The sequence below is a fragment of the Phyllostomus discolor genome, chromosome 5 (genome assembly GCF_004126475.2).
Source record: "Phyllostomus discolor isolate MPI-MPIP mPhyDis1 chromosome 5, mPhyDis1.pri.v3, whole genome shotgun sequence".
In the NCBI taxonomy this organism is placed as follows: domain Eukaryota; kingdom Metazoa; phylum Chordata; class Mammalia; order Chiroptera; family Phyllostomidae; genus Phyllostomus; species Phyllostomus discolor.
The window spans coordinates 32,316,240-32,340,643 of NC_040907.2; the positions used below are offsets into that span (position 1 = coordinate 32,316,240).

The 24,404-nt window shown below is 47.9% G+C and overlaps 2 protein-coding genes across 3 annotated transcripts in view; one reads left to right on the forward strand and one right to left on the reverse strand.

Moving 5' to 3' along the window:
- LOC114496231 (cytochrome P450 4A6-like) overlaps window positions 1-24,404 on the reverse strand; it is a 99,776-nt gene that overhangs the window by 54,677 nt on the left and 20,695 nt on the right. Inside the window, 2 exon segments of the mRNA XM_028511510.2 lie at window positions 2,409-2,444; window positions 20,583-20,605. Of these exon segments, the coding sequence (XP_028367311.1) occupies window positions 2,409-2,444; window positions 20,583-20,605 (59 nt within the window).
- LOC114496228 (cytochrome P450 4B1-like) lies at window positions 5,544-22,884 on the forward strand. Of its 2 annotated transcripts, XM_028511508.2 has the most exons (12): window positions 5,545-5,767; window positions 13,521-13,662; window positions 13,844-13,888; window positions 14,338-14,465; window positions 15,234-15,358; window positions 15,642-15,793; window positions 15,946-16,052; window positions 16,838-17,028; window positions 20,857-20,990; window positions 21,756-21,820; window positions 21,921-22,003; window positions 22,428-22,882. In XM_028511508.2, the coding sequence occupies exons 1-12, from the start codon at window positions 5,588-5,590 to the stop codon at window positions 22,609-22,611; spliced, it is 1,536 nt and encodes a 511-aa protein (XP_028367309.1). In that variant the 5' UTR covers window positions 5,545-5,587; the 3' UTR covers window positions 22,612-22,882. The 2 variants fall into 2 exon arrangements, with proteins under 2 accessions (XP_035881935.1, XP_028367309.1); XM_036026042.1 differs by lacking the exon at window positions 13,844-13,888 and having other exon boundaries at window positions 5,544-5,767; window positions 22,428-22,884.

Here is a 24,404-nt window from a genome sequence, read left to right on the forward strand (position 1 = left end):
TTTTCAATTTCTTGCTCTTCCTCTTCTTTTTCTGGGACCCCTATGATTTGAATGTTGGAATGTTTAAAGTTGCCCCAGAGAGTCCTAAGCCTCTCCTCATTTTTTCGAACTCTTGTTTCTTCATTTTGTTCTGGTTGAATGTTTATTTCTCCCTTCTGCTCCAAACTGTTGATTTGAGTACCAGTTTCCTTTCTGTCATTGTTGGTTCCCTGTACATTTTCCTTTATTTCACTTTTTATAGCCTTCACTTTTCCCTCTAGTTTGTGACCATACTTAACCATTTCTGTGAGCATCCTGATTACTAGTGTTTTGAATTGTGCATCTGATAGGCTGGCTATCTCTTCGCCACTTAGTTGTATTTTTTTTTCCTGGAGCTTTGATTTGTTCTTTCATATGGCTTTTTTTTTTTTTCCCTTGGTGCACCTGTTATGTGGTACAGGGAGAAACCTGAGGTATTCACCAGGGTGGGGCAACCCACATCACTGCACTGTGGAGCTGTGTGTGGGGGGAGGGTTCTGAGAGGGAACAGTGCTGCTTGCTTAGCTGTCTGCCAGCTTTCAATCACTTCCCCTACTACCCACAAGTAAACTGGGCCCTTCTGGTGCTGATTCCCAGGTAGGTGGTTTGGTGTACATTCTAGAACCCTGTGGGTCTCTCCAGTGAACTCCTCTATGAGGCTGGGAATTTCTCCCACCACCACAACACCCACAGATTTTTACACCAGAGGTTTTGAGGCTTTATTTCCCCGAGCTAGAACCCTCGGTTACACGGTCTGTCTCACTTCCCAGATCACTTCTCCCTGTTTATGAACCAATATCATGAGTTCTTTTTCTCTCTTTGTGTCTTATTAAAACCATTGTCTCATACTTATGTCTTAGTTTATAATTCTCTTTGGCTTAATCTGTTATTAAAGCTATCAATTCAATTTTTAATTCAATATTTCTCATATCTAGAAGTTACATTTGATTTCTTTCCAAATATACTTTGATATTCTTTAAGTTTATTTTTAATCTTTAAAAAGTTTCTTTAAGCCTAATGGAGTCATGTAGGTAATGAGCACTTGGCAGGGAGATGTCAGGAAACGGGCATCCTCAGAGTCATCTATCCCAGTGTTTGCTCTTTGTTCCATTTCATGAGGTGTCAATATTTTAAAAATGGGGTGATTTCATATAAAAGCAAAATGTGTCTGATTAGAACTCCAGAGATCTGGCAGCCCAGGTTGCAGGGAACTGAGGAAGTGATTATTGGCCATGGAGCTGGGAGTCAGGATGGGGCATTCTCCCCTGTGCTACTGGAGGCAGAGCACACTGGTGGAGGGTTCTCCCATCCTGAAGAACACTGTCAGGGCTTCATGACTGAGGGAGCTTGTTGGGAACCACCCTGACTGGTGTCAGAAGCTGAAACCCCCACCTAGGCTAAGGCCAAGGGAACGCCCTTGGAACTGGAAGCCAGCAAGGAGACAAGGGCTTGTCTCCCTGGCAGGAATGCTGCTTCTGCTGCTGAACCCCAAAAAGCTTGGTCGGTTAGCCAAAGACGGGTAAGATTCCCCACGGGGGGAATGACCTAAGCCAGGCACGATCACTTTGGGAGGCCCCCCCAAAAGAAGGACTTGGGGGGCTGCAGCGTAAGAGGGTGATGGACCCTCGCTCCTCGGCTTTGACATAGCCTGAGTTCTCATCGTCTGGGAGAAAATCTGCTTATTGCCTTACTTCCCACCTAAGCCTGAAACAATGACAGGGTGGTGCAGCTCTGTGCTGAAAGGGCGGATTCCCTGGGTGATCAGGCCTAAGAAAGAACATGTAAATTACTGTGAAACCTGCTTTGTTTAGAATGCTCTCAGTTGAATGAGAAGGGTCCAAGGAGGAAGTTTGTTCCTCAAAGTCTTACAGCTAGCTCTTTGACCCCAACTCAATAGACCAGCAGAGTTCCTTGTTTTCTATAGTTCCTTGCTTCCCACTGATAAGTACTGTACTTTACCTGAATTATTATGCAAAATGAGCCCAATAAAAGCAGGTATGGACGGTAAATCAGGGCCCTCCCCACTAGGGGGGGTGGCCATCCTGTCCCTACTTCCCCACAGGACCTGGTTGTCTCTGTGTATGTTTGTGTTTTTTCTCGCGTGTTTTTCGGCGAGCCATCCACAGCGTTCCGTGGTCACTGCTGGCCGGTGACCAACGTGCAACAGGAGCTTTCTTTGTTCCTTAGTGCTGACCTGTCAACTCCAGTCAACAATCCCTCCCCAATGAAAAACTGGAACCTTTCTGATTCTGGAAACTGTGGGTTTCTGGGTACTTGATGAGCTGGCAGCAGTGAGTCAGCTGGGAGCCAGGACTCTGAGCTCTATTCCCAGCTCTGCCCAGGCCCCTCTGGGTCATCTCAGCCTGAGAAAGTGGTTCTCAGCCAGGGGCCTTGAATCCAGGAGTGGGATCTTCTAGCAATTTCCACTTAAACAGCCAAGTAGAAGTAGCATTACTTTCTTTATATCTCCTTAAATGTTCCAGTGACTGGCAGGATTTCCCAACTTCCCAGTCTCTGAGAATGCCCTTTGCTGCTCTCTGGGCTTCCTGCTACTGTGACTGTCCCAGGAAATCTCCAGGAGCTGGCTGGGGTCAAAAGATCACTTCTGGTTGAGTTTAGCTCAGGTGGGCCCCTCCTGGAGCCAGGAAGACCCCATAACTATCATCAGAAGCTCAAGGGAACACCTGCTGCTGCCATCGCCAGCACAGGAACACCTGTTCCTGAACACGTCAGGCCATCGAGTCCCATCTGAGGCTGCTCTTGCACTGCCCCAGCCCTGCCATGGAGCCAGTGCACATGCCATCCCTGCCAAGGTGATATTTTAAATTTCGCTTTGAAATGATGAGACCAAGGTTCAAACAAACAGAAAATATAGAAAACAACAGAACAGGACCTATGTACCTACTTCCCAGATTTTATTTAATAGATGTGAATATTTTGCCATAATTGTTTCAGATGACTTTTTCTCTTTAAAAGCAATTAAATGTTAGATACAGCTAAAATCCTACCCTGATCATTCCTCTTCCTTTCCTCTCTCCACAACAGCCTAACCTGAAATAAGCATCCTTCCATACAGGTTTTATAGTTTTCAGAAATATGTGTGTGTATAATACCTAGCATTGCTTTTCATGTTTCAGCAATATTGAAATGTCATAGATGATAACAGCAGAATTACAGACCTGTAGGGATAAATGAAATATTTAGATGGTGCTGTGACTATTGATTGTCCACATGGAAACCAGAAAATTAGATCTCTACCTTATATCCTGCACCAAATTTGAAATCTATCAAAGACCTACCCTCCCCAAACTGCTTCTTCTAGGGACCTGATCCTGACCCCAGAGCTAAAGGCCCTAAGGACACCATTGAGGCAGAAGTCTGGCATGCCTTCCTGAGTAGTTTCTAAATGGAACAAGGTTGGCTTCTGGGCCTCCTCATCTCCCCCTGCCCTACCCACATTTCACAGCCATAGCCTCCTCCCTCTACCTGTACATACCTAGGCCTAGGTACAATACAAGCCAGGGGCAGCTAGGATTATTCTAAAGCAAGTGTATCTCAGTGAGGCAGGTTTTCTGGAAGACAAAGAAACCCCAGAATCTAAGCTAGAAGTTTTCTCATCCATTCTCTCCTTATTGATCATTGCTCATCCAAAAACAGCTATGTGAATATTTAGTTTAATTGTGCTGAACATCCCATATGGAAGCTGGGTGCTTTACGCATGTTAACTTCTTTAATCTTCCAAACCTTATGAAGTGGACACTCATATAACCTGTGTTAGACAGGTTAGCAGAAGAGATTTAGAGAGGTTAAGAAACTTGTCCTGGGTTAAGTGTGTATCTCAGGACAGTTATGTCCACTTACCATTTTCTAGGCTAGCCTTAGTCTCTTCCCTAGTGAATTCTCAATGGTTTTTGCCAGGAGCCATGGCTCCTCATCAGGTGGGAACTCCCTCAGGATCTCCACAAACACTCCATGATGCCCTCAGGCTGAGTCCTCACAAACAAATAAACTCACCATAAACTACGGAAGTCTTCTGATAGCAGTTCCTGCAGCCTTACTCTCTGACCTGCATGATTTGCATTTTTTTATTAAATTTTTTTTTGAGAGGGAGAGAGAGTGCGACAGTGATTTCTTGTTCCACTTATTTATGCATTCATTGGTTGTCTCTTGTAGGTGCCCTGACTGGGGATCAAAACGCAGACTTTGGTGTATTGCAATGACCCTCTAAGAACCTGGGGTACTGTGCCAGGGCCTTGCATAATTTGCACATTAAGTGGAGTACTTCATGATCTGATCCAATGCACAGAAACACAAATGTGTGATTTCAGAACTCTCTTGGGTTTCCTTTTATTGTACTGCCAGCTTGCTTTCTCTATCTCCAGAAGGACTGGGTGGGGTGTTTCCCCAGTATAGGATTTGGAGGTCATGTTGGCATTGTACCACTCTCTGAGTCAGCACCTGTGATCTGAGTTCACAGATCTTAGTTCCAGTTCCACCTGTTTTCAGGTTTTCCCTCTGCCATCTCCATGCCAGGTCCAGCCTTTGCTCTTCTCTGCCCTGCTGGCAGACAAAGCTAAGTGATGCCAATGGGTTTGCTGCTGTTGCCAGTCTCTGTAAGCCACACCATTTGATTCCTCAGTTCTGTTATCTCTCTAGATACAGCCCTGCATCCATGCCTTTTCATCTGAAACACCTGCAGTGAATTGCTTCCTATGGGACCCTGACTGTTACAACCCAGGGAAAGGAGGAGAAATAGCAGACTCTCTCCAGGCAATACTGGGACCTGAGCAAACCTTGTCCTTTAACAGAATTTGGGCTGGGCAATTGAGGGCTACACCTGCCTCACTGTGAGGCTTTGGAGAATTTCCTGATCTTCTCTGGGCCCAAGTGGCTTGTTCCGTCAATCCAGGAGGGACTGAATTTGATATCCTCCTCACCACCCTGAAAGTAGTATGGTGTGTTCTTTAGTGTCAAGTTTGTACTAAGGTCTTGGGGTGAAGTTGGCCCTTTTCTGACTCATGATTGCTCTTCTGGAGCTAGAACCTAGTTCCTGACAGTGCCTCTCCAAAAAAGACTCAAAGCATCATGTACTTGGCATTTGTGGAAGCCTCCCAGCGGCCCATATTGAAAGGGAAAGGAGAAAACTCAGGCAAAGGTGAGCCTCAGTTTCATTATCTGGAAAATGAGCATAGAGCGAGTATCTATGACTGCCTCACTTGGGTTAAATGAGACAGTGTGTAGAAGCCTCCTGAAACAGCAAGGTGCTTATATGAAAAGGCAGTTGTTATGCCAGTGATTTTACCAAGGAAGTAAGGCATGATATCCCTTGCATGATTTCTTTGAAGCCTGTTACCTGGTTTCTCTTCAGCTGTTTTGAGACTAGTCAGCCAGGCTGTCTCTGCTGTAGTCTGTGACTTTTGGGGCTGCTGTCTCTGCCTTATGAAGCTCCACCCACTCTGTGTTGCTGCTGCTGGTTTGGCTGGGGGAAGGATCAGGCAAGGTGCCAGCATGTAGAGTATAAGTAAGCCAGAAAGCAGCAGGGGGAGCCTGGGTGGCTGCAACTCCAGCCATGGGGTCTGTCTTGCTCTCCCTGAGCCTCTCCCGCCTGGGTCTGTGGGCTTCTGGACTGATCTTGGTCTTAGGCTTCCTGAAGCTCATTGGTCTGCTGATGCGGAGGCAGTTTCTCACCAGGGCTATGGACAGCTTCCCAGGGCCCCCCACCCACTGGTTCTTTGGGCATGCTCACGAGGTATGTGGGGAATGGTATGAAGAGGGAGGGGTGGAGAAAGAAGATGTCCTCTTTTTCTTCAGAGAATCCATCTCAGTCTCCTGTGGGCCAAGGAAGGAGACCCTAGTAGGGCAGGGAAATGATATCTTGGGAGCCATGGTTTCCATTCAGCTTTGCCACCTGATCTCCCCCTCAGTCCACCTTCTGAGCTGGCCTAGGTGGGGGCAATTTAAAGTTGTGACCTTCGCAAGTAGGCCATAGACTGCTCCCCATTGTTTTGAAGTTCAAGGTTCAGACTAAGGTTCTGTTAAGGGCTTGGTGGTAGCATCGGGGCAAAAATCCTGGACAGTCTGATAAAATTAGATAATCTTGTTTAAAGCTTAATCAGCCCCCTCTTTATTCTGTGCAGTGTAAAGATTTCAATTATAAGGCAGAAAATGAAAGTGAAGGCAGAGATGAGTACTGTCACTCAAAGACCACCCAGACCATTTAAGCTGTTTGTTCCCCCAAAGGTGGGGTTATTGTGGCCGTGCCTAAGGGCTGGCTCAGGAATTGTGACATCTTCTTTGTTTCAGATCCTCACTTGCTCTGTCAAGTTACCTCAGGGTGGGGAGACCACCTTAACACCCATTGTCAGGAACACCTCTTAGCTCCCTGCCTTCATGGGGATCCAGACCAGAGGTTTCTGCCCACAGGGAAAGGAACACCTGGATTGGAACCTACCCGGAGAGTAGATTGTTTGGCCCAAAGCCTTTGGAGACCCTAGTTTGCATATTGCAAGTAGAAGCCTGAATTTAAAAAGTTCTATGACAGTATTCCTCTGCAGTCAGGTTTGGGAGCCCAGGTATAGATGTCAGAGATTAAGGCTCAGAGGGAGGCATAATTACTTCTTCTACCTCCTGAGCACCTTCCCTGATTCACAGTCTGAGGAATTGCTTCTCCTCCATGATTGATGCTGGAAATGAACTTGACCTTCAGATGAGGATTGCTCAGGCTTATTCTTGCCCCACATAATCTCCTCTCTCAGGAAGTCCTAGTAACATTGGAGACTAGACACCCAGTTAAGGAAATGATGCATCAGAAAGGTGAATCAGACCCAGGCCCTACTCTCAAGAAGCTTACAGTCTAGAGGGGAAAGCTGAGACCAAAGCCTTCCCTGCCCTGAGCTGGGTCAGGTGCCTAACCAGGAGTTCACATCACCCTCTTGCTCTGTATATCAGCACTTGTTTCACCGGGGTGACATTTTCTGTTTATTTGTTCATCTTTCCTAATATAGACCATGACCCCTAGAGCACAGAGATCTGGTCTGATTGACACTTGTACCCTCCAGGTCTAGTACAAAGCCTGGCACAGAGTAGGCATCACTGGATGGTGGAGAGTAGGGAGAGGTATTGGTAGAGGAGAGAGAGTGATAGAGACGACAAGTGGAGGAGCCAGGAGGGGTTTGGGAGAGGCTTTGCTAAGTACAGAAGGAGGTGACAGAAAGGTTGAGATCGGACCCTAATGGTAGTATGAGAGGCATTTGGGAGACTTTGAATCCTTATTCTCTCACAGCCCCTCCACCTTCCCTTGCCTCCAGTGAAGCTGGGTTCTCTAGGATGGGCATCTTGCTCCCCTACCCTCACATTAGAGCTTGCTCTTTTTCACCCCCAAATTCTACCTTCCCGCTCTCCCTCCAGCCACTGTGACCCACTTTGAGAGTATGTAGAAGGCCTAGAACATGGCTTAGCTCTGGCTATTGCCTCCAACACAAGTATGTGAAGGGTTTTGGCACCAGGAAAGGTATGGAGGGGTAGATGATCTCTGGCACTACTAAGGTTTCCTGAGGAACTGTGGCAGGCTCAACAATTCTACACTCCCCTAGGGCTTGGCACCTCTGCTCTTGTTGGATCCATGCCACAGCTTGAGAAATAGGAAGGAGAGGGGAGGGATTATTTTCCCTAATGTGTATATGAGAAAATTGAGGCTCAGAAACGGCAAAGAATTTGCCTATGTTCATGTTGTAGCTCAGGATTGACTTGAGGGATGACCCAGGACTCCTGCCTTTTTATTCATAATAAAATCAGGCCATCAAACATGAGTGCAGCCCTGGCCTAGTTGTCTGGAGCATTGGCCCATACCCCTAAAACTGTCTGAGGTTTGATTCTTGCTCAGGACAGAAACCTAGGTTTGAGAGTTCAATCCTGGTCAGGGCATGTATAAGAGGCAACCAACTGATGTTTCTCTCTCACATCAATGTTTCTCTCTCTGTTTAAAAATCAATAAATGTATCCTTGGGTGAGGATAAAAAACAGTGATTCCTAGGCCAAGTGATAATTGAAGTAGGAAAGGAGGAGTAGGGCTTGTGGTGAAAGGAAGGGCCTGGGGCAGGGAGGAACTGTCAATCAGAATTAGCCTCTCCCTTCTTGATCTCAGGTGCAGCACAGAGGTTCAGAAGCATCTACCTGTCATCCTCCTTAATTCTCAGAATATGTTTCCTTGAGGTGGGTTTATGTCCTATTCTTCTAGGGTTCTGCCCATTCCACTTAGGGGATCAGGGAGGACTTTGTACAAAATGGGAACTCAGTGATATTGTTGGCCTGAGGTTAGGGCCCCTAAGAACAATCCACAAATCTGACCTGTGTGTTGGGGTTGGGAGAGGGAATATCAGCTGTCTGCCCAGGAAAGACCATCTCTTGAAACTGTATGGAGACATCCTTATCTCGGCCCAGTGGAGAAGGGCATGAAAGTGGCATCTGGCCATGTTCTCAGGGCAAATGCACTGGCAGTCAAAGAACTGAGGACACAGGCCTTACTTAAAAACCTGCTCATTCCCAGGGGAGGGTGGCCCCCACAGCATCCCATTAAACCTGTGGGCCCAGGGATGGGGTACTGTGTGGTTGGGCCACACTGCACTTTTCTACGAGGGCATAGATGTGCAGAGGGAATAGGCTGCTTGTTGGCAGACCAAAGTGTGGGTGGCCAGTTGTGTATCTTAGAGGATCTGGCCAGGCAGCCATGTGAGCCCCCAGACAGAGGACACCCCAGGGTTTTGAATGGGGCTATAGTTCCAGTAGTGCAGTCAGGTGCTGCAGACTCCCCTCACTCCTACCAGCCTCCTGGGGCAATCAAGGGCACATAGGAGAAAGCTGGGCATGAGAGGCAGGGGCTGGATCAAGCTGTGGACATGGTTAGCATGAGGTCAGGGTCTCCTGTCCTGGGTAGGCATGCTGCAGAGGGGCACACCCATGACTGAGGAGGAAGGGAGTGGGCTGAGATGAACCAGGTCAGCCCAGGGCTCCTTCCTCCCTTGAGATCCTGTGAGTCTGGCTTCTCTGTGACTTAAACCTCTCCTTGCCCTTGTCCAGTTGGGCTTCCTGGACTTGGGAGGGATGGAGAGGAGACCAGCAGTCATGGCAATTAGAAATTAAGTTGGTGAGGAAAACCCAGTTCAGGGAGAAAAATAAGAGAAGCTCAAGATGAAGGGGGCACTTCTAGGAATGCCAACGCAGGTTGGAAGATAAGGGGTCAAGGACAGCAGAAGTTCCCTCTTACTGGTAGATGGAAACTATGTTTGTCACTTTGTGTAGTGATAAATGTTTTAACATTGTATGCACCAGGGAAGTAAGACACTTACAACAACCCTACCTCAGCCCCTGGGTTAAACTCAGGATGGTAATTCCAAGGCAATGAGTGAGAAGATCAATGGGGAGATTTCACTAGACTGTGCAGAGGGCCTGGGAGGAGAAGAGCCCCAGAGAAGGCAAAAGATGGGTGGCTGGAGACCAAAGAGGCCAGGTCTCATATCCAGGGCCCTTTGGGAAAGTGGCTTGTGTCAGACATTATCAGATGCTCAGTGTCCTTCTTCAAGGCTGTTTCCTTTAAGACACATGGATTTGTTGCATGGGTGAGGATCATGCAAGGGTACTTTACTTGAAGGAAAACCAGGGCCAGCACTTGCACAGACCTCAGCATGATTGTGCATAAATCTAGGGGATCATGCTCCTGAACATAGCAGCCCCGAGAAACTTCAATGTGCAGTAGGGAGGGTGGGGGCTCTCACCTGAGTCAGAGCAGTACTAACCTACAAGTAATAGGCAAGTCTGTTCATAGCTCTGAGCCTCAGTTTTCTCATCTGTAAAATGGGAATAATTATCCATTCTGCATGAGGCAATCTATGAATTTACTTACATAACACATGATGTATATGAGATACTGAATGCATATCTATTCCCTTCCCTTTCCTATGTCAAGTGATAGAATGCAACTTTGACTGGTGAGGCTCATTTTTTGAGCATAGTCCTGCAAAGGAAAAGGTTGACATTTCAATTCCTGGTCTGGGAACCTGGGTGGGTTCTGGGCCAGGTCCACAGGGCCAGGTGCATATGACAAGCAACAAATTGGTGTTTCTCCCTCACATCAATGTGTCTCTCCTTCTCTTTCTCTCCCCTCTCCCCTCTCTCTAACATAAATACATCTAATATTTAAAAAAAGAGAGCACTGGGTGGTGTGATCAGTGGATTGTGGACTGGCCTGTGAACCAAAGGGTCGCTGGTTTGATTCCCAGTCAAGGCATATGCCTGGGTTGTGGGCCAGGTCCCCAACAAGGGTCACATGGTAGGCAACCGTACATTGATGTTTCTCTCCCTCTCTCTCTCCTTCCCTTATGCTCTCTAAAATAAATAAATGAAATATTTTAAAAAGAGAGAGATAGAATATAGAAATGAGCAGCAAATGTGGATTAGCCAGAGCAGGCATTTAGAGCCAGCTGGGGCAAACAAATAAACATCTGCAATGCTGTTTGAGGAAGACTTCAGTCTGGTTCCTCATGAGGCTGACTATCCCTGGCCAGTGTCCACATTAGGCAGATGCTTTGTGTTCTCTCTCCCTCCTTTCCTGTCTTCCTCATTTTCATTTCCTCTATTCAGTCCATTTGTTCTACACACACTTTATGAAGTATGTAGTGTTCCTGGGTCCCAGTGCTGAGCTCCATAGTGACCTGGACATGCCACAGATGTGACCTGTGCACTTGGAACTTATGGCCCAGAGGGGAATTAGAGGTTCTGGGTGTGAATCCCACTTTTATTGCTAACTAACCATGTGACAGAGCTTCTCTGCCTCGTCTATGAAGTGGGAATTATGATAGTGTCTGTGTTGTAGGATTTTCTGAGGATTAAGTGAAAGAATTCATATATCAGGATTAGTGCAGTGTCTGATGACACTAAGCACTCAATGAATGCCAATATTAATATTATATTGTGCCAACATTATAATATAATAATGTGCCAACATTATTAATATTTTTGGTCCTGTAAGCAAGCAATTATAACACCAAGCAGAGCATGGGTAAGGTACTAACAGTGCTGGAGAAGCCTGGAGGAGGCAGATTTCACTCAGTTGAAGATAGAGAGGTTCCTGGAGTGGGGCATTCAGACTGGATGCCAAGGAATAGTAGTACTCAGGTAGAGGATGTATGTGGAACAAGAAATAGTGTCAGCAAAGGCACAGACATCATGCCACACCCCAGGAGATGGTCTTAGTGTCAGACATTCACGCACATAAGACTGCCATAGACACAGTTAGCATCAGACATCTCCAAGGATATGGGCAGCTTGGCAGCAAGAGCACTTCAGGCATTCCTCACAACATCCACATCAGCCATCTACCTGCTTCTAGCGGCTGGCCAGGGGCACGTAAATGAGACCCACATTGGCAGGTATGTGTCCACCTTGTCTCAGAATCCCCAAGCCTCGAGGACTCTCACTGACTGTACCAGGATTTCTGCAAGAGGCATGCACTCACACTCAAGAAAACCCAAAGCCCATGATTCTATCAAGTCTTTATTGTTCACTGGTGGTTCCTCCTAGTCTGGATCTTATTTACCAACCAAAGTTCACTTTTGTTATAGCCATGTTGCCTAGCAACACAGTTGACATCCTACAGGTATCAAGTGTCCAATAAAATGAAGTTAGAGAGTGTAAACCAAGGTCAGCTTCCATGTGACAGGGGAGAAGTTTTGGTTAGTCCTTTACCCATAGGTGCGGGTATCTTAGGGCATGTTCAGAGCACATTCTTCAGTGTAGCTGGGTGCATCTGAGAGTAGGATGAGTCAGGAGATGCAGGGAGGAGGCATGGAGGAAGAATTTGGGAAGAGGTGGGCTTGAAGGGGAGGAAACTACTTGTCAAGGGCTCTGCCTGTGCAGAATCCTGCGCTAGGTCCTTTCATGCATATTTTATCCCTTAAGGGCCTTGAATGCCACCTGACAAACCTAGTAAGACACATGCCTTGTATGACTTCTCTAATGCTGAAGCAATCCTGTCAGCTAAATATTATCTCCCCCATTTTACAGATGAGGAGAGTAAGATTCAGAGAGCCTTAAAACTTGCCCAAGTTCATGCATATAAACAGCAGAGGAAGTTTGTATTCAAACCAGGTTGTCAGATTCTGAAGGTTGCTGGCCATGGAGTAAACTTTCCTGGTTTCCATCCCACCTCCCTTACAAGCTATGTGGTCCTTGGCAAGGAACCTCAGATCTCTGTACTTTAGGCTCCTCTTCCCTAAAATGGGGCTTCATAGAGTTATTGTAACTATTGGATGATGTCAAAATGTAAGGTGCTGAGAAGAAGGCCTGGCACACAGCAAGCACTTAATAAGTGTTAGGTGTTCTTCCTCCCAAATGGTGAAGCTCAGACTTCATTCCTAGACCCATGGGGAGGTCACTGAAGGGTCTGAAAGACCCTGTCAAAATAGAGAAAAATGGATAAATATGCAATGGTACATCCATATAGTGGAATGGTATGTAATTGTTAAAAAAATATTGACAGACAGTTAAATGTACTAGTTTCAAAAGTAAGACAAGATATGTCAATTTTTTTTAAAAGGCAGGTTCAGAAAGGTATTTATAGTGTACTATATTTTTATATTAACCCCTCTAGGTGTGTAGGTGTGGTTAGAAAAACTCCCAGAGGGCACACACCACCCTTGGAATGATCTCTCCAACCTCAACTCAGGCCACTGTCCCACCATGAGGCAGCTGCTGGAAGACCCAATACTTTTTCCCACCCCAGAGCCTCTGTATCTGCTGTTGCCTCCACCCAGAATGCCCTTCTCTTACTCTTCACATGACCAGACTCTAATCATCCTTCAGGTTATACCTTAAATGTTACCCCCAACAAAAAGCCATGTGGATCACTCTTATCTAGGCAGGTTCCCCTGTTAGTCTCTCATAGCACAGTGCTTATTTCCTTCTTAGAACTTACTATGGTCTCAATGATTTTACTTAAGTGTTTGTGTGTTTTACCATCTTCCCCATAGAATAAAGAGCATGGCCATGTCTATTTCATTGTCTTGAGATATCAAACAATGCCCTGCACATAGTAGGTCCTCAATAAAAATGTGTCAAATGACTTAACAAGATGGAATCATGGTGGTTTTCCTTTTAAAGAACAAGCTGGGACTATCTTTCTAATGAAGAGTTTAATACTGAAAAAAAATCTTTTTTTGGTTACAGTGTAGATAGAGGGTTAGTGACAGGAACCAGAAGGCAGCAGGTTGGCCATCTGGGGGTTGTTGAACCAACCCAGGTGCAATAAGAGAGTGGCTTGGACGTGAAGCAGTGGCTCTGTGGCTGGAGAGGGGACTGAACCAGAGATGGATAGGACTGGGTGATAGGCTGGGAATGGGGTGTAGGAGGAGGGATGTATCCCTCTTGGGCCTTCCTGGGCAGGCTGAGGGACTCACTGTGGCTGGTAATGCTGGGTTCCTGACTGGCATGCCCTTCTTTCACCCTTACAGATGCAGCAGACAGGGAGCCTGGACAAGGTAGTGTCCTGGGCCCACGAGTTTCCCCATGCCCACCCACTCTGGTATGGACAGTTCCTTGGCTTCCTGAACATCTATGAGCCTGAATATGCAAAAGCCGTGTACAGCCGAGGGGGTGAGCATTCTTGGGAGAGGGCAGGACTTACTGAGGGCAAAGGGATAATGCTACCACATGTGGAGGAGTCCTGGGCCTGTACCTTATGTAGGGCAGCAGAGGTTCACATCCTACTTATCAATGAGCCTTTTTTGGAAATCCCCCAATCCTGGCTGAGTCAGATATTCTCTGTTTCCTACAGACCCCAAGGCCCCAGATGTGTATGACTTTTTCCTCCCGTGGATTGGTGAGTGGTCACCCTTTGTGCTCCTGGTGCTGGGTGATAGGATCCTTCCCTGGCCTGTCCACACTCAGTCAGTTATCCAGGGAAGTGGGGCCCTGGTACCTTCTCCTGCTTGGTGTGTCTTCAGCTCAGGACAGGTAGGGCAAGGGGTGTGGGAAATGTGTGAGTGTGAGGAATAGCTTCTTGGAGGAGTTGGCTCCAGAGTTGATCCTAGGAGATGTTACAGGTGGTGCTGCCCAGGGCAAGGGCTTGAGGAAAGGTATGGTCATGGGCCCAAGGCTGCTGTCACCAGAGGCTGCGTGGCTGGAAGGTAGAGGTGGGATGGGATGTGATGTTGGGTGGGGAGGTCTAGGGTAGGGTTGGGTAAGATGGGCCTGCTTAGCTTTGGACTGCCAGAGATGGGGCAGGACTGTGTGTACTGACTAGTCTCCCCTCTCCCATCCCTTCCCCAGGGAAAGGCCTGTTGGTCCTCCAGGGGCCCAAGTGGTTCCAGCACCGCAAGCTTCTCACACCTGGCTTCCATTATGATGTGCTGAAGCCCTACACGATGGTGTTTGCTGAATCCACAAACGCCATGCTCGTGAGCTCCCAGATCTTGGAGGCCATGGCTGCTGGCCAGCCCCTCTCTGCCCAGTTTTCCCAGGGGGAGGACAGTGAGGGGATTGCTGAGGCCCTGAGGTCCTTCCTGCCATAGCAGTGCCAAGCCTTGCTATGCCTGACACCTGCTGCCTGCTGGGAGCTGAATAGATGTGGAGCTCCAAGTGGCCAGGCATCTCTGGCCCTTGTCTGCCCCAGGAGTCCCAGGCATTTCCCACAGACCAATGGGCTTCTTGGGACCCAATAGGGCTCCCACTGAAGCAGATTTGAAGGATGCCTATATATGGGAATATGAGGAAGGCCACTCATGTCTAAAATGTGTCTCCTCACTATCTAAAACAACTGCCTAAAACAATGCCATTGGGAACACTTCCTTTAAAAGGGATACCAGGGGTCAAGGTCAGGCTCCACATCTCAGGCCCAGATAATCTCCAGAGGTTATTCAGGGTGGTCTTTGCCCTTGCAGGGCACTCTTCTGCCTCATTATTGCAGGCCTGATTTACACACACACTGTGCTGGGCAGCTCACTATCTCTTGGCCCATCAATTTTCTTATATACAGGCAGCCCTGACAGGGAGGAAGTGTCTGTGCGTGCTGTGGAATGCCTGCCTCCTGGTCCTGCCCTGTGAGCCTGAAGCCCTGCCTGCCCCCACCCCACAGTCCAGCAGGACAGAGGGCAGGCCAGGGACTGGGTACCGGGGACAGGCTGCCTCTTGGCCTCACCACATTACTCACCCTCTCTGGGCTCCAGGACAAGTGGGAGGAAAAAGCTCGTGAGAATAAGAGCTTTGACATCTTTGGTGATGTGGGTCACATGGCGCTGGACACACTCATGAAGTGCACCTTTGGGAAAGGACACAGCAGCCTGAGCCACAGGTCAGAGGGCACTTGGGGCTGATGGAAGTCTCAACCCAGGCCAGCTCATAGGGAAGACTTGGCAGGACTCCTGGGCCCTGGTGTGAGAGGAGACAGGGTCTTGCCCTAGGGAACCCCTGCTGGGGGGAGCTGGACTTGCCCAAGTTGGGGAGACAGATTCTGCCCTATTGGTAGAAGGAGGAAAGGAGAAAGCTGATTTGGGGCTGGATTCCTGATATGAAGGAGAGAGGGGCTGTGCTGTGGGTCAGGGTCTGAGCGCCCCTCCCTTTTTGTCTCTGTGCAGGGACAGTAACTACTATGAGGCAGTCAAAGATCTCACTCTGCTGATGCAGCAGCGCATTGAGTCCTTCCAGTACCATAATGACTTCATCTACAGGCTTACTGCACATGGCCGCCGCTTCCTGCGGGCCTGCCAGGTGGCCCATGACCACACAGGTGGGCCTTTCCCACAAGGCCCACCCACAGGAATTCAGGGCTTTAATGTCACTCCTTTGGGCCAATCTGGGACACTGTCATTGTAGAACTTCTGTTCCCCTGTGGGCAGAGGTTGGGTCCCTGTGCAGTGACACCCTGTACTCCTGGCTTAGACCAAGTCATCCGGGAACGGAAGGCAGCCCTGGAAGATGAGAAGGAACAGGAGAAGATCCAGAACCGGAGGCATCTGGATTTCCTGGACATTCTCCTGGGGGCTCGGGTGAGTGCACAGTTGCCCTCCGCTTCTTGCAAACTCATTCAATTGGTATATTCAGTCCACCCTCAGGGGCAGGGAGCACTGCACTGCAGGTGGGTGCTTAAGCATTTTCCTTTTCTTTCTCCAGCAAATATGGCCTGTTGTTAGTGCATGACATATCAGCAAAGGCTCATGGGTGGGATGGTGCAGGGTATGACTGGCTGTGGCGGTGGGGAGAGATATAGTAACAGGAATCCTGGTAATAAGCCAGATGGCCCATTCCTAGACTAATTCTAGATGTCTAGCTCTGCAGAATCTTAGTGCCCTAAATTTTGGAATCATAGAATTCAGTAATTCATTTATTCATTCATTTACTCAGACTGTCTGTAGACTCACAGAGCACTTCCCTGGGTTAGTTCCTGTGGTAGGGGTGCAGAGGAGGAGAAAGACCTGGCACTGCCCCCAGATGCTTACAGTCTAGTGGACAGAACAGGAGGTGGATGCTCACAAAATCTCTCCCTGTGTCTGGCGGCATTCTGTGTGTGATAAATGAGCAGAATCAAGAGCCCATGCTGGGTAATGTCACAGGTCACATGGCCAGAGGATCAGGGAAGAGTTCCTGGGGTAAGAGGCATGCAGGCTGAGTTTGGGAGATCAGATAGGAATCTGGGGAAAGGTCCTAACCTCGCATCTGAAACAGAGCTTTCTCTGCCTCCCTCGGACCTTCATTTTACAATTTCTGTTATGAGTACTTCTTCGTTCCTACCCCAAATGCCTTGTCTTGCTCCATTATGCCTACCCTAACCCAGGATGAAAGTGGGATCAAGCTGTCTGACAGAGACCTCCGGGCTGAGGTGGACACATTCATGTTTGAAGGGCATGATACCACCACCAGTGGCATCTCCTGGTTCCTCTACTGCATGGCTCTGTATCCGGAGCACCAGCATCGTTGTCGGGAGGAAATCTGTCAGATCCTTGGGAGCAGGGACTCCTTTCAGTGGTGAGTGAGGCTGCGGTATTCCAGGCTGTCCTGCTCAGCTCTGGGGAAAGGTTGTGCTCATGTTGTCTGGTGTCATCACTGATAACACAGTTCCATCCTGGAAACACATGAGGGGAGCGACAGCTGTCTTGTTACCTCCAGTGTAACAGGATCCATCCCTGAGCCCATTTTCCCACAATATAGCCTTTTCACATGTGACTAATGTAGAGAAGGTCATCTACAGGAGGCTGACATCTTTTTTAAAATATATTTTATTGATTGTGCTATTAAAGTTGTCCCATTATCCCCCTTAATTCCGCTCCACCCTGCACACCCTCTCCCACCCACATTAACCCCCTTTAGTTTATATCCATGTGTCATAAGTTCTTTAGCTTCTACATTTCCCATATTATTCTTGCCATCCCCCTATCTATTTTCCACCTACTATCTATGCTACTTATTTTCCGTACCGTTTCTCCCTCTCTCCTCCTCCCACTCCCCTGTTGCTAACCATCCATGTATTCTTCATTTCTGTGGCTCTGTTCCTTTTTTAGTTGTTTGCTTAGTTTCTTTTTGTTTTTGTTTTCAGTGTGGTTGTTAATAATTGTGAGTTTGCTGTCATTTTACTGTACATATTTTTTACCTTCTTTTTCCGAGATAAGTCCCTTTAACATTTCATAAGGAGTTGGTGATGATGAATTTGTTTACTTGACCTTATCTGAGAAGCACTTTATCTCCCCTTCCATTCTAAATGAAAGTTTTGCTGGATAGAGCAATCTTGGATGTAGGTCCTTGCCTTTCATAAGTTGGAATGTGTCTTGCCAGCCCCTTCTTGCCTGCAAGGTCTCTTTTGAGAAATCAGCTGACAGTCTGATGGGAACTCCTTTGTAGGTTACTGTCTCCTTATCTCTTGCTGCTTCTAGGATTCTCTCCTTTATTTTTACCTTGGCTAATGTAATTATGATGTGCCTTGGTGTGTTCCTCCTTGGGACCAACTTCTTTGGGGCTCTCTGAGCTTCCTGGACTTCCTGGAAGTCTATTTCCTTGGCCAGATTGGGGGAGATCTCCTTTATTACTTTTTCAGATAAGTTTTCCGCTTGTTGCTCTTCCTCTTCCTCTTCTGGTACTCCTATAATTCGGAAGTTGGAATGTTTAGAGATGTTCTGGAGGTTTCTAAGTTTCTCCTCATTTTTTTGAATTCTTGTTTCTTCATTCTTTTTTTTTTAAATATTTTATTTATTTATTTTTAGAGAGGGAAAGGAGGGAGAAAGAGAGAGAGAGAAACATCAATGTGTGGTTGCTGGGGGCCATGGCCTGCAACCCAGGCATATGCCCTGACTGGGAATCAATCGAACCTGCGATGCTTTGGTTTGCAGCCCCGGGTCAGTCCACTGAGCTACGCCAGCCAGGACTTGTTTCTTCATTATTTTCTGTTTGATTCTTTCTTTCTTTCTTCTGGTCCACTCCATTGATTTGAGTCCCAGTTTCCTTCCCACCACTATTGGTTCCCTGTGCATTTTCCTTCATTTCACTTAGCATAGCCTTCATTTTTTCATCTAATTTGCAACCAAATTGAACCAATTCTGTAAGCATCCTGATCACTAGTGCTTTGAACTGTGTATCTGATAGGTTGGCTATCTCTTGGTCGCTTAGTTGCATTTGCTGTGGAGCTTTGATGTGTTCTTCCATTTGAGCCATCTTTTTTTGTCTTCTTGTGCCTGTTACGTATAGGGGTGTAGTCTTAGGTATTCACCAGGGAGGGGCAACCTAGTCACTGGGTTGTGACACTCTGTGTGGGGGCGGGGTCTGAGAGGGAACTGTGGCGCTTGCTCTGCTGTCATCTGACTTCAGTCCCTTCTGCCACTTCCCCCAAGCAAACTGGGCCTTTCTGGTGCCAATTTCCGTGTGGGTGGTCTTGTGTATATTCTAGGACCCCGTGGGTCTCTCCAAAAAAGTCTCCTGTGAATCTGGGACTCTCTCCTTGTGCCTCAAACCCCATAGGCGTTTTCAATCAGTGCCCCTAGGCTCTATTTCCTGGCGCTGGGACCCTGGGTTGCACACTGTGCCTCGCTTCACAATTGCCACGTTGTTGGGTCTGCTGGTTGTCACCTCGTGCCCAGGGTCTGCCAGCCCCCGCCTCTGTGTCCAGGGTCCACCCACTGCAGTCTTTTGCACCAGGGATGCCTTATGCTCCTGGTCCCACCACTCTGTGCATCAACCCCTCTCTGCTCAGCTGCCCTGACTCTGCTCCTCCTACTGGTCTGGATGAACATATCTATTTCAACTCCTTGGTTGTCCAACTTCAATACAGTTCAGTTTTCTGTCAATACTGGTTGTTATTCTATTTCTAAATTATTGTTGTTTTTATCTTGATTGTGCAAGGAGGCACAGTGTGTGTATACCTCCACCTTCATCTTGGTCGGAAGTCCAGGAGGCTGATTTCTTGAGTGTTGACTCTGATGGTAGAAACTGAAAACCTTTGTGGCCTCCTGGATAGAGCAGGGAATGCTGGCAAACAAAGTGGTGGAAACGGAGGATGAACAGAGTTGGTAAAGCCAAAGGAGCTGATCCCTTCTCACCTGCCTTCAGGTGGTCATGCGCATCAGCTAGATCCCACTGGTGAAGGAGAAAAAGCTGTTTTCCAAGGTCCATCACTCAGAAACTTTGAATTTTTCTGTCATTTGGTTCACACTGAGCTTGTTATCACAACACCACTGATACTGACCTTTCTTTGCAGCGGGCTCTGTGGGAACCTCCCACAGCTCTTCCCTCACATCCCTGTCTCCCTGCCTTCTTCTCTCTTATCAGTGCCTGGGATAAGCACCTAGCTGTGGTGCAGAAAGTGCTCAGTTGGAGGGAGATAGATTAGTTTCATTTGAAAGAGATACACATAATTCTAGGGTCCAGGACTTGGGGGATGAAGCCCCCATAACTTATTTTTAAGTGTGGATGTTGGAAGTCTTCTGGAGTGTCCAGCCAGCTATCAGGTGGTGTTGGGCATGTGGGTGGGAATTTGAGGAGGAGGAGCCATTTTGCTGCCCTGGGAGTTTTTAGAGAGATTAACTCATAACTAAGAAGCTAGAGAAAACTAAAGAAAGAGAGACCGCAGGTTGGAGGCAGAGAAATCAGAAGGGGTGGGGCTTAAGTTGGCTTCTAAGGAGAGGTGAAATTCAGGTGAAGGGAGAGAGAGCTGGACATTCTAGGTTGGGTGATAATTTGCACAGAGCCTGGACAAAGGAAGTTGAAATTTTTATTTTCACTTCATTCTATGTAGAATGTGAAGCATCTTAATGGATACTTATTCAATAAAACAATAAACCAACATGAAAAATGAGGACCTGGGGGCAAACCTAGGGGCTATCGATTAAGGTATTGCCCAGGAGTTATAGTTGCATTTTACATTTGGGTTTGAGCTTCCTAGTGGCAAATGAGAACAGAGCAATATATATATATTTTAATAGTCACTGTATTCAGCAATGACTATTAGCCCCTGCTCTTATCCATCCACCCAAGCAGAGCCTAAGGGACTGTCTCTTGCAGGGCTTCTGTGGGGCTTGCAGAGACACAGGAGTGACCTTGTCTCTGATGGCTGGGTGCACTCACACATCTAGGGTTCTGTGCTTTCCCTTCCTAGAAGTGAGGATGAGGGAAGGATGGAGAAAAGTGAAGTGAGAGTCCCTGGTATGAGTGGCTACCCTAGTCCAGTGTGTCCTGAACACTTGGTGCACTTGTGTTTCTATGAGCCTTGGGTGTATGATGGTGGTGAGGGGAAGTGGGGGCTGGAGCCTGTCTTCCCACAGGACCCCATTGCTGCCCATCTTCAGAAAAGTCTGGTTGTGTTCCTGGCAGGGAAGATCTGGCCAAGATGAACTACTTGACCATGTGCATTAAGGAGAGCCTCCGCCTCTACCCACCTGTGCCTCAGGTGTACCGCCAGCTCAGCAAGCCTGTCACCTTTGTGGATGGCCGCACTCTACCTGCAGGTGGGAGAGGGTGCATTTGCGGCTGAAACCTGGGCATCTGAGGATACTTCTCTGACACTCTCTTTGCCTTTGGTTGAATCTTTGCACCCATGGCAAAGAACTCATGCTTTGTGCTGGCCTGGGTCCAGTCCTGGCTCTATAACATGGGTAAACCCCTCTACACCTAAATTCTTTTCCTTCTTCTTTAAAATGAGGCTAAGGAATAACCTGCCTGGTTGCTGCGAGGAGTAAATCATCAGGGCTGTTTTTTACTACCATGCAAGTTGTTCCCTGAACAACTTCAGGGGGCATCATTCACATAGACTATGATGTGTGCAGTGCCAACATGTACAACTCTTCTTGCGGGCTTCATAAAGAAAGGTCAGGTCTGGGCACATGGTCCACACACAATGACTGGTAGCTGTCACTATTGATAGGATAATGCTATGAATAACTTGCCTCGAGAGTCAGTTCATTGAGAGCTGAAAGTGAGTGATGGTCCTTGCATGTCCTGTCTTGTGGTGGGGGTGGGTTCAGTCCCTTTCTGTTCCATTCCACAAATGTCTGTGTTGGGTGCTGTGCCCAGTGCTGGCCTACGGGGAGTAGGCATGATGATGATCAAAAGCACTTGATGTGTTGAGGGTTGTCACAAACCTTCTGTCACTGGCAGTGCTGAGGCAGAGGCTGGTGTCTAGTTAGGCAGACACGACGGGATCCTGGCTCTGTGAGGAGGTGGGCCTGGCTGCCCAGGACCACCTGGTCACCTTCCCTCTGCTCTGCCCACAGGCAGCCTGATCTCTCTGCACATCTATGCCCTCCATAGGAACAGTGCTGTGTGGCCTGACCCTGAGGTATCCCATTCCTGGGCTTGGAGGTCAGAGGGGGAGGGAGGCTGTGGGGAGTCACCCTGCTCTGGACCTGGCATGTATTTAAGCCTGGCCTGTCCTTCAGGTCTTTGACCCCCTGCGCTTTTCCCCTGAGAATGTGGCAGGACGCCACCCCTTTGCCTTCATACCCTTCTCTGCTGGGCCCAGGTAAGGAGAAGCCCCACATTTCCAGTCCCTGAGGTCTGGGGAGGTGGGGTGGAGTCTCTTGTGGGGAAGGCATCACTTTGGGGAACTCTGTGATGAGGGGGGCCATGCTGGGTTGTGGTGATTCTAACACAGGGTAAGTTCCAAGGACTTTCTTCTTTCCATTAGCACATTCATGTCCCCAGCAGGGGGAGGAGTGTCTGAGTCATTGTAAGAGAGACCCCCAAGCTAGAATCCTCAATGGGAATCTACTTACCAGTAGTCTGGGACCCTACCTTATGGTCTGTTGCTTGAGCCCAGGTTGATCACTCAATTAGCCAATTAGTCATACAAAAATAGTTACTGATTATTGTTGGCCACTGAGAGCACAGGATTTCACCACTTCAGACACCCCATTCCTGATGCCTCTTTTTGTTGCTCACTGCAGGAACTGCATTGGGCAGCAGTTTGCCATGAATGAGATGAAGGTGGTCACAGCTCTCTGCTTGCGCCGCTTTGAGTTTGCCCTGGACCCCTTGCGGCCACCCATCAAGTTGCTCCAGCTGATCCTGTGCTCCAAGAATGGCATCTACCTTCACCTGAGCCCACTGGGGCCAGGTTCTGGGAAGTAGCTCTGCCAAGAGTTGGGCCCAAGACAGCCCAGGCTGTGGCCTCTCCCTGGGCACAGCCCCTTCCAGGCTGGGTTGTGGAGCAGCTGTGGCTCCTTGTTCTTGAGAAGCTTGTATGATAGAAGGGGAGTTGGTGTCCCCTAGATAGTCACCTCGAGGATAGTGCCAGAAAATGGGTGTGTCTGTGAATGCTTACTGTGCATGTATCCTAGAGCTGACTCATTCACTCAGCAAATGTGGTAAGAAGCCACTTGCTTCTAGTCTGCTCCTTTTCCTTTTGTAATAGACAATCTTTCTAAAGTGTAACAGAAGCTTACATTGCCATCTCGGTGATACAGTGAAGGCAATGGAAGCTGTGCCTGGGATTCCTGTTTATGACCAGGCACTTGCACAGTCCACATGACAGAGGAATGGCATTGGGGCTTGGCCCTTCACTGAAATGGGTATCTCTTTTAACTTTGCATATGTGTTTAGAAAAAGATAGCATAAAAAATATTTGCCTAATGCAAAAGTGTACAGAACAATGAATCTCTAAAGTGCACCCCCAGGTAACCACTGTCAAGGTGAAGGATCATGGAATATGAACTCACAGGTACCATTTCTACCCTCCTGAGATGGGACTGTGTGGCACTACTGCCATCATCAATATCTGTGTCTGAGTCACCCAGTGCCCTGGGTCTGTGGGCTTTGGCTGTAAAGGTGGCAGAATGACACTAGAGGGGAGCTTTAGGGAAGGGTGGTGCCTGAATCCGGCCCTGAGGCAGGGTGCAGTATGAGGTGCAAAGAAGGAGTTTTGGGGTGAACTTCAGCTTAGGCCCACATGATGAATCAGGAATCTTTCCCCAGTCATCTCTGCAGGATCCAATTGATGGGCACATATACCAGTAGGGTTCAAGGTCTGTGGGAGGAACTGCAGTCTGTAGAATCCTCCTGTCTGCCAAGTGTAAGTGAATAAGTCATCCTGGACACATTCTTGCTTCTCCAGTGGGAAAAGGGGTGGCAATTCCCTCTAGTAGAGAATGCTCCAAGCCCTTCTTCCAAATGGCTTTTATTGGGAAATTCATGTGTAGGTGTATACAGCATACATGGGTAGTTCATGAATGAATGCCAAAAGGTTAGAGTCATACAAAACAGGTATTATTTACAGAGAGCAATTGAAGGAACACAGAGATCTGTCATAGATTAAGGTCTTTTAGTCATGGTGATGCCAGAGGGTTTTTAAGAGTTATTTCATGAGATAAGGTGTTAACTCCTTATGCCTTGAACTTAAACATCTGGTTTGTATCTACAGGTGTATACAAAGCAGAAGAAGCTTCAAAGGATACAATGTATTTATCAGGTCTAAACAAATGGGAACCCTTGGTGTTAGAGTTGTGTGATGTCTGCCCCTGTGTTTTTACCTGGTTTTCCAGGGAGAAACTAGCCTCTTTCAGGGCTTGCCCTCGCATGGCTACAGTCTCAGCAACCACACAGAGTAGTTCTCAACAATGGTCTAAGGCCATTAGTGAGCTGCAATCTGAGAACGAGACAGGCATGGGGTGAGAGCACCTGACACCGAGGGAGGAGCAAGAGAGAATTCCAGCCCTGGAGCGTGGGGGCATTTCTATGTTGCTCTGAGGAGGAACCACCTGCAGACACATCCTTCTTCCTATTGATTCCACAGCCTTGGAAGCTTGGCCCTGGGCCCCTGCTCACTCCTACAAAGTCCTGTTAAGACCTAGAACTCACTGCCCACCTAAGTGTGGGATTTGGAAACCTTAGTCAGAGTGTTCACCATGCCACCAACATTCCCCTAT